The sequence below is a fragment of the Antrostomus carolinensis genome, unplaced genomic scaffold (assembly GCF_000700745.2).
Source record: "Antrostomus carolinensis isolate BGI_N321 unplaced genomic scaffold, ASM70074v2 scaffold5394, whole genome shotgun sequence".
Lineage (NCBI taxonomy): Eukaryota > Metazoa > Chordata > Aves > Caprimulgiformes > Caprimulgidae > Antrostomus > Antrostomus carolinensis.
In genome coordinates, this window is record NW_010312754.1 from 63,061 (window position 1) to 72,728 (window position 9,668).

Here is a 9,668-nt window from a genome sequence, read left to right on the forward strand (position 1 = left end):
AGAGAGGTGGGAGACATCTGATGGGAGAGATGACACAATGACAGAGACCTCCCGCTCTCATGAAGGCACACGCTTTCTGCTGCATTTCTGCCTGTGCTGTTTGCTTCTCTCTTATGGGCAAGACAAACCCAACTGACTAGACACACGCTTCTGTTGTAATGTTTTCTGAACATTTTCCATGCTCTGAGTATTATTTTCTAGATTCTCATTAGGGAGTTTGCCTGGACGTCCATGTGGGGAGAAAAGGGACATGTTTTAACTGCAAAAACTGTTGGTTTTCAGTAAATGAAGGCATTTCTTCAGTGAGTGGTGCAACTTAACTTTCTGCTGAACATCCAAAGTAGAGTGAAGAGTTGCACCTCGCAGGTCAAACCTTCTCCAAGTGAAAGGACAACATGTCAAAAAAAACCTCACCTGGAGTAATTTGGAAAAAAGTGCAATACCTCAGCAATTCTCATTGCACAGTGAGAGCGTAAAGTGGCTACCATGCATAATAAAAATCAGTGATAAACCCCCCAGCCTCTTCTCTTTCTTCCTTTGGGTGCAATTCCAAGTGTGCAGAGAGCTGGCCAACTGCCTGTACACTGCTGAAATGCCACAGCCACCCTCAGGACAGGGATTCAATAACGTACCGACAGCGTGCTGGGCTTCTGGAGAGAGATGAATTTCACCCTTCCAGGTCACCATTCAGAACAAGGGACCGGGATGCCTCCTATCCATTTTGGCATTAACCTTCTGTCTCTAATCAAAACCTTGTGACACAAAAGACGCTGGAGAACAGTTCTGAGTCTTCCTCCTGGTGAGGATCTCGGCAGTGTGGCTGGCTGAACGCGACTGGCCCTGTAACCTCTTTCTTCAAAAGTCTACTCTTTTCAAAATAACCCGCATTATAAAAGCAACTCCTTCCTGGCTGGCTGTACACCCAGCCTGTGCTGGTGATGAGTGGAATAAAACACTCGTTATCCTCAGACAGGTTATCGCAGTTCGTGCACAAACGCAGTGCTCTCGAGCACCCCTTGGCTTTTGTAAAAATGTAGTTTATTTCACTCTTCACCCCATATATTCTCTCTCTACATATAAATACTGTATATCCAGTACAAGGCACATACAGACAAAACCAGAGGAAGACCACTACCATTCTAGGCACTTGTGTAGTACTTAGTCCATCTCCACCACAGTGTACTAGAGGTTGGGTGAATGCAAAACAACAGAGGTAACAACAGGCTGAGGAGCGAGTCCAGGCAGGTAGGGTTGTGTTGGGATGTAACTGCAGCGCTCGTAAAATATACCCATTGCTACATGCATGGACCGGACTACTATGCCACATTTACCCTCCTGTGTCAGGCTACCAGCTCCGCAAGCAGCCGACTCAAAGTTGCTGTTACATTCCTCGGTCAAAGTTAACGGAAGCGAGGGCAACCCGGGTAAAATCCCAGAAGGAAACATGGCACTGAGAGGGCATGCACGAAATATGACAGGAGTGACTCGTTTCATTCGGTTTAGTCACATACCTCTTTCCCCTGCCAGGATCATCCAAGATTGAATGAACAGTAGAAAAACAGGGAGGAAATTTAAATATGCAATCAGGCATTAGTTGGGTGTTGTGGATTGTTGTGTATTATCAATCAGTTAAATTATACTGCAAATTTAATATACACTGGCATGATTTTTAGGTGATTGTGAAATTATTTATCAAAGGCTCTTAATGCAAAATATAGTGAGTATCTACATATCAATGGGAAGGAAAAGAGAAAATAGTGAATGAGTGTTACATTACCTATAGTCATAAACAATAACTGCTCACTCTGAATTTTAAAACGATTAACTTTCCAACACCGTATCCAAGAGCACCAGATCTATCGAGAACTCAGGGCTCAATCCTGCAAATACTTACACAGGTATGCAACATCACTTGCTTGGGCAGAAATGTCCTGATGTGCTGAGGGCGGGACTACAGCCAGCAATGTCAGCTGCCTGTGGGGTCAAGTGTTTCCAGGATCAAGCTTCAGGATTTTCTGGTCTATATTTGACTATGACATGGTTTCAGTGGTTTTAAAACATGAATCTCTCTTTTAAAGTGCTTTGAAGAGTTAAGAGTAGTTGTATTGGGCCTTAGATAACCCAAATAATGAGTAACAGAGAATAATTCATGGGAACCTTCGTGACTAGTAATTGAGCTATTCCCAGTAAGTTGAGGCAGAAGAGGCCAACAGGAAATCAGGTGAGTTAATCATGTACTGCAGGGGCCCAGAGAAACCCCTGGAAACAACCTGGATGCTCAGAAAGGGGCAAAAAAGAGAATTGTTTTGTTTTGTTTTGTGGTGGTTTTCCTTGCTCCAGCTCTGGAGAACAGGAGCAGTAAGCTGTTGCAGGGACCCAGCTCGTGCTGTCTGGAGGCACAAACACATGTCATTATTTGGAAATACGACCTTTCTGAAAAGTGGACAGGCTCGCTCTTGTATGTAGTTGGTGGTGAATATATTTGGGCCAGATTTGGCTCCTGCTGGCGCTGATTCATCCTTTAGCCCTCCCTCCCCTCTGCAAAAGCAATCTCCCCGAACTGCACTTTGCCTTCATCGCACTCAAGCACCATTATTTAAGAAAACTTATGGCTTTTAAAGAAGAAAACCCAGCACCAGTTGGGAAGACATCACACAAATACACACAGCTCCCAGCAAGCCACCGGAGCTGCTGAAGACCTGGGGGACACGACCTCGCAGGACGCCGCGGCTCACCTCCGCATGGTGTTCTTCGTTTTGCTGTAGGACTTCAATTACCAATTCTGCCAGACGTATTGTATCTTCTAACTTTTTAGCTGGTGTGACTAACCGGCCTACATTTTCTGTAGTACAAGAACTCGAGTTAAAAGGGAGGCAGAATGAAAAGCTAGACGTACAGTAAGTTATTTTAGAGGTTTAAAAAAAAAAAAAAAAATCCCATAATATTTTACAGCTTTAAAGATCTTTTCATGCATATGTTAAATGCTTATATAATTAGTACTGAGCAAACCAGAAAGCCACATTCGTTATTATACTATGAAAATACAGTGCTCCAGCTCCAAATTTCACAATACTGTCAGAGTTGTTTTGCTTTATGATGAGATGATGGCACTTTATTAGCTCAAATAAGAACATTGCATTCCCTAAAGACAGCATCTGGCCACTAATACACGAACAGTATGTATCCTTCAATGTAGATGATGCTATTATAGAAATCATGTCTATAGTATTTTAAAATTCTTTTAAGAAGATCAATTCAAACAAATCTGTCTGTACTTTTAATAAATTGTCACACTCGAGCAATTGAAATGTCAGCTGCCACTGAAAGCAAAAATCGCAGGTCTGCCTTGCTCCAGGATTTAAACTTCACAAGGGTCAAGGAGTTACGCATGCTGGAAGGAGTGGAAAGTGCTAAATCCCACTAGGCGTTCATAGGTAAGATTTATATGGGAAAAGAGATGCAAATTTACAGCAAAAAACCCCGCAAACAAACCAAAGAGTTTAAATCCTGGAGCTTGGGGTGTTTCGCTATATTGAGTTACTTGGCAGCGTTTTCTGAAGACTTTTAAAAATAATTAAATTTTTCTAGTTGATTTATATTATTAATAACATATTAAAGATCTGAGGTGCTAATAATCTGGAACATTTAGAGTATTTAACTAGAAATAATAAAGAGAAAAATAAACTAATCACATTTTAATTGAGTGACAGGGCTGGCTGAGTGCAATTGAGGAGGTTTCTGGGAGCTCACACCACAGCTCTTCCCTGAAGTGTGCAAAGTCTCCCTGCAATTGTCACCCCAAGGAGAAGCAGACCAGGAGACCTGCTCCCTGGGGATCCACCTACACTGCAGCATGTTCCCATGTTAACTACATTCGTGTCACTCCAGTTAACAACTAGGTGCCAATCCCAGCTCTCTAGTGCAGCTAAGGCAAAGAACCTCATCACACTTTGGTAGCTACACCACCCAATTCATACCTCTGCACCCAGGTATGTTTTGGCCTCTCCATGATATCAAAGCTGGAGACTTCATAAATGGGTGAAGTACCAAAAAACCCAAAACTAAATAGCCAAATTGATCTGCTACAATTAGCAGTGTACAACAGACCGCATGTGCCCAACTCAGCAAAACATCAGTGCATGCATCGAAGTGCCATTACTAGAAACCACTCTGGGATTTCCAAAGGAGCCCAGCTAAGCCAGCAGCTTGGGTTGTGCTGACATGCAAGGTTCTGGGTGGACATCTTGCTCCAGCCTCCTGCATGCACTAGTTTTTGCCAATGTTTAGGTCTTCTTTACTGATGGGACAGAAATCTGTGTTTGAACACAGAGATGGCACCACTCTGCTGTCCTGGGTCACCTAGGGAGAAATCCTGTCCTTGCTGAAGGCTCGGTGAGCTTTGAGGACTTAGTTCTGCCCCTCAAAATCTTGCCTGCTTCTGAATCCTGAATACTTGTTTACAAGGAAAGTCGTAGTTTTCAAAACGGTCACATTTGGGTGGTTGAGTGAGGGGAACACAGGCTGGTTTTCAGAGGAGCTCAGCAACCTGCTCAGCTGAGGTCTGGCATTGCGGGTGCTCAGCTCAGCTGAGACATGCAATGTGGGAAAGCACCAAGCAAATGAACTCTACGTTTTTGTTGATTCATGCCACAGATAGGGGCCTTAGGGTTTTCTTCTCCAGTTTTCCTTTTGTTTCAACAAACAAACAAAAAAATCCAGGCTCCCCTTAACATAATTTATTGGGCAAATACTGAAACTGGAGATCTACTGGTTAACCCCTCATTCTTTCTCCTATTCAATCCAGCACCTTACTGACTACAAGAAGGAGAAACCTCTTCCTTTTGTACAGAAGTAGTCCAAAGACACATCCCTTAGCAATCTCTGGTTGTTTCTGCACCTCTGAAGCCAAGGGGAAGCTTCTCCATTGATCAGAGCAGCATCAGGCCCGTTCTCATTTGCAACACTGATCTGCTCTCAAATACAACTAAAAGACAAAAGTGTTAATAAGAACAACTGCTCAGAGATGCTGTCTTTAAAGAAAATATTGATGCTTATACAACTTTGGCAGCCAGCAGATGTCAATCTTAATTTTTTTTCTTCTTATTTTAAATATTTCCCTGGTTAAGTTACTATACATCAGAATATTCTGCTAAGATAGCTGGAGCACTGACAGTTACATGAAACGTATACGATATACTTATCAAACATTTCATCCAACATCATGTAAAGCTCATACATATTTATAGTTTTCATGCAAAATGTTATGCAACAACAATGTTATTTTGTGCTGACGTTGATATTTGAAAATGTTGCATATGTCAGACATTGCTAGACAAAAAAATGTGGACATTTTGAAATAAATGCTACCTCTAAATCTCTAAAACCTACCCACATCGCGCTAGGTATTTTGTGTAAAGCTGCACGTGAGAACTGGCTTTCTACTTCTACACAAGCAACTGCTAGACTAGAAAACCACTGAATAAAAGGAAGAAAGACGATTACAGTACTTGGCGGCTGTTTGGCCATGCCTTTGAGCATATGATCTATCATGTTAGTCTGCGTTTGAGGAGATGATGGTGGCCCAGCCGGTGGCTTAGGCTTGGACGGACGGGCTGCTTGTGCATGACAGAGACGCCAAAAGTAAAGAGACAAATGACTTCATAAACAGTGACAAAAAGATGGAAACTTCGAAAGGAACATAAGCAGAAATGATCAAATACAAATGGAATAAGCTGCTGGGTTTTTGCTTATAGGTACTTCAAGTATTACACAGTAATGACACCATTTGACAACACATATTCCAGAAGTCAGCAGATTTGAACGTCCTACAGTACTGTGCAATCAGAAAGCTAAAAATTCAGCACAAAAATGAAACTGCACTTCATGCAGCCACATGAGGAAATTGAAATAGGTTAATTCAGTTAAAACTCTGGAATTCAGAAAAGGTGAACTAAAAAAGATGACTTTAAGTCAGTGCCCCAGTGCTTAGGTACATTTAGCAATAGAATAATGAGCCACAGGAATTAATTGCTTTGCAAATATCAATTACACATTTTAGAATTAAACGTCACTGTTGGTTAAAGGGAGCTATAAAATATTCTTGTGCAATTTAAACATGTAAAAAAATCTGTCACTTAAAAATGTGTGGTTCCTGATCGTTTCCAGCTCATTTAATTATTTTCAACTTGGAATTCTAGTGGCTTTTATATTCTGGGTTGAATCATATATAAAAACTTGCCAGCTCTATCAAATATGTTACTTGCTATTCCAAATGTTAGAATACTGCAATCAGGACTTGACCCATCTGTCATATAGTTTACAATATCAGCATAGGAAAAATTCAAAGAAAATAGCCTTTCCTTTTACATACACTCTGAGAATAAATTATATACTGTGAATATATTAACACAATAGTTTCTATTCCATTTAATAACAGTTTTTAGCAGCATTGTGACTATTTTTAATAATGCCATTTGCAAAGAATCTGGCATATTTATCTGGACATTCTATTGCCAAAAGTCCTTGCCATTTTGCTTGCATTTTCCAGCGGGGGGAAAAAAAAATCAGTTGGCTTGTGCAAAGTAGATTTCTGATTGCTTTTAATTCTCACAGAATTATAACACTGATCAAAGTATAATAAAGAATATTCGAGTAAACCGTTAGTTACAGAGTATGAGTTGCTGATTCCCCTCCCCATACACAGAGATAGATATACATACGTACATAAACACACACACAATGCGCACGTGCACACACACACACGCACACATATTTTTAGTCTTTTAAGCTGTGTAGTGATTTAATGCAGACTCTTAGATTCAAGTTACTGGTTTATGGCTTTTTTTTTTTTGTTGTTGTTGTTTTCTGATAACATGAAAAGCAAATCTATTTGTTCATCTCTGGAGTCATCCTGATCCTTGTTCAATGTTTACCAAGGGTGGCTTTGTCCCCAGAAACAAACCTCTCAGCCTCAAGTGACAAAAATAACTGCTTTTTGGGCACTGGCCTAATGACTTTCACTCTAATTTAAAACATAAGCAAGAATTGAATTTGGCTACTCACTGATGGCTCCTGAGCTCAACATGTAGATGTAGGAAGAATTCGTTACTGCCCATCACTATGGAGAGCAGTTTGTGCCAAGGTCCCCACATGGGACAGGACCACGGGGAGCGGGGACTGCACGTCTCCTCTCACCCATGTCTGGCAATTGCGTGGTGGGAACCCCTCATCACCCAGGGGAGTCCATTGGGCTCCATATTGGGAGAGTCAAAGAGGGATTGCTCCTCCTAAGAGCGTCAAAGCCAGGGAAAATCACATCCTGGAATTGCATCCTACTGTGACCCTCAAGCACCCTTAAATGTGAGTCCAGCCCCTGCGTCACCAACAGCTGCCCATGGAAAAATATTTCGGACTTCACAGACATCCACCACCACCACCCACTCTTGAAAACAAGCCTCCCCAAGGGATTACAGCAGGTGAAGAAACAAACTCTTGATGCAATCCTGATCTGGCCCAATCTGCACAAATATTCAGCTCTTTTTTTTTTTGTTCATTTAATTTCTTCAGACCCAAATCCAGGGCTCTTGGCACAATAGCTGCAAAACCACCTGGAGCTGAAGGAGAGGAGAGGAAGAGCTCTCTCCCTTCCTCGGGGCACTGAACACCTTGTAAATCCTGACTCACATTTTTCTTTGTCGCCTCCTTATTGTAAGAAAATTTAAAAGAGTAAGGAAAGTGATTAATTTAATCTGTAAATTCAAGTACAAATGGGGCCATGACTGCAATGCCTTGTGAGATGCTGGACTTTACGTGCATCTCTGGGTCCAGGTCTCAGAGGTGATACGTGAGATCCCTTTCAAGGGGTGTCTCGGCTCCTGCTTGGAGCTGTGTAAGGCTGGATGGGTTTTATGGCACTTGCCAGAGACCAGCTGCAGTGTGTGTGGCAGGTTTTGTTTCACTTTGGCTTTTCTTTCTTCCCTGTCCTTTTCCTCTCTAATCCCTCGCCACAGCCAGTTTAGCATCAGAAATGCTCTTGTATTTGTTGCTCGTGTGTGTCAAACGGGTAAGATTTAAACACCTCTATCACTGAAATCAGAAGCAGGAGCAGCTTCTTCCTTACTAACAACCCGACAAAGTGCTTTCCTGGACAAACTTCTGCCAAAGGATTTTACGCTTCTGCATGATACTTGCAAATAAAATACTTGCAGAAATTTGAATTATTTGGCAAATTCTAGGGTTGTGCTTGCAATAAGCTTCAGCTTGCAATGATTATAACAGGTATATTAAAAAATCTGTGCTGCTTTGGGTACATATATTGCATACAATTCATTGTGTGTGACTATGGACTGGAAGATTTTCAAACTACATATGATTTCTGCTAGATGGGCTACTAACACAACAGCAACAGTGAAAATTACACCTGCAATAGGAGAAGGCTATTATTGACTTTTCATATTTTTTAAAAGTGTAGCCTCTGACTCAATAATTTCCTTGTAATAATAAAAAAATATCCAACCCCTGCCAAAGGTTTTAGTATATAAGTGTTACGTGTACGCACATTTGTGAGTCAATCATGAAAATGATAAAATGAGCCGCTGTTCTCAACTATAAAGAATAATGGACTTAGCCTGAGGATGAAGCAAAGCAGCCTTTTCCTATATTTGTGAAATGAATTTGCATGTACCTGAAAGGGATTTCAGTGATGCTATTTTTTCTTTCAAAATTAGATGTGTTATCTTAAAAGTAAGAAAAATTCCTAGAGTATTTTTTTTTCAACACAGAAAGATACTCTTAATTCAGCTCTCAAAACTCAACATACTGAAAAGAGAACTGATCTCCTGAATTTCTGATGATTATTCAGCCTCGTGAGGAATTTTTGCATATCTGAATTGTATCTCATGCCTCAGGCAGCAAGTTGCTCTGCAGTTTATAAGAGACTTGCAGAAAGATAACGGCACAATGCAGATCTTTGTGATTCCTGAAGCTCTTGTAATAACTTTGATACTGCTTTCAACACTGCCTTTGAAAGAGCAAGAGGAAATCTTGAAAGCTGCAGAACTATTCTTCATTAAACATGACCAAATGCCTTTTCAAGGAATCAAACAAATCAAGCAGCAGTCCAGCAGCACACAAATACAGGTTGTAGTCATGCCTGAGATAAAGTGCGTGATGCATTAATGACTTCAGTCTCCACTTCTGCATACAAAGACTGATGTTTTCATACATTTTGCATCCATATTTATTTGAGGAATGTAATTTTATTTTCTTTTTAAGCTTTGTGCTTTATCACAAATGCTGGGAGTAATTTGCGAGCAGTGGCTGGGCTGACAAATCACATAGGAGCTTTCCTTGGCTCGGACCACGTTAACCAACAGGCAGTTCAGCTCCTAATCCTCAGCACACTCTAAGAGTTACGGATGTGTGCACAGAGCTTCCCAGGCTGAGATCCAGAAACAGGGGAGGCAAGTGACGTACAGTGGGCATGGGGACTGTGACAAGGGCCAGCACTAATGCCTTGAAAAATACCACTGCTTCTTAACATCCTGCTGCAATGCTCTAGTCAAGAACTGTCCTCTTCTGCACTCGCCTCCTTGGCTGAGGATGCTTTCCATGCCTGCTGGGGCAAGCGCTACGTGCAAGATGCTCCATGGCTGGTGCCAGCTGAGGCT

General features: G+C 41.5%; 1 protein-coding gene across 7 annotated transcripts in view; it reads right to left on the minus strand.

Moving 5' to 3' along the window:
* CADPS (calcium dependent secretion activator) overlaps positions 1-9,668 on the minus strand; it is a 176,209-nt gene that overhangs the window by 54,738 nt on the left and 111,803 nt on the right. For 4 of the 7 annotated variants that reach the window (XM_029084774.1, XM_029084776.1, XM_029084775.1 and 1 more), the window contains one exon: positions 2,736-2,842. In XM_029084774.1, coding sequence (XP_028940607.1) covers positions 2,736-2,842 — 107 coding nt within the window. Of the gene's footprint in view, positions 1-1,511; positions 1,521-2,735; positions 2,843-9,668 lie in introns of all 7 variants that reach the window. The other 3 variants (XM_029084770.1, XM_029084771.1, XM_029084773.1) reach the window with 3 other exon arrangements.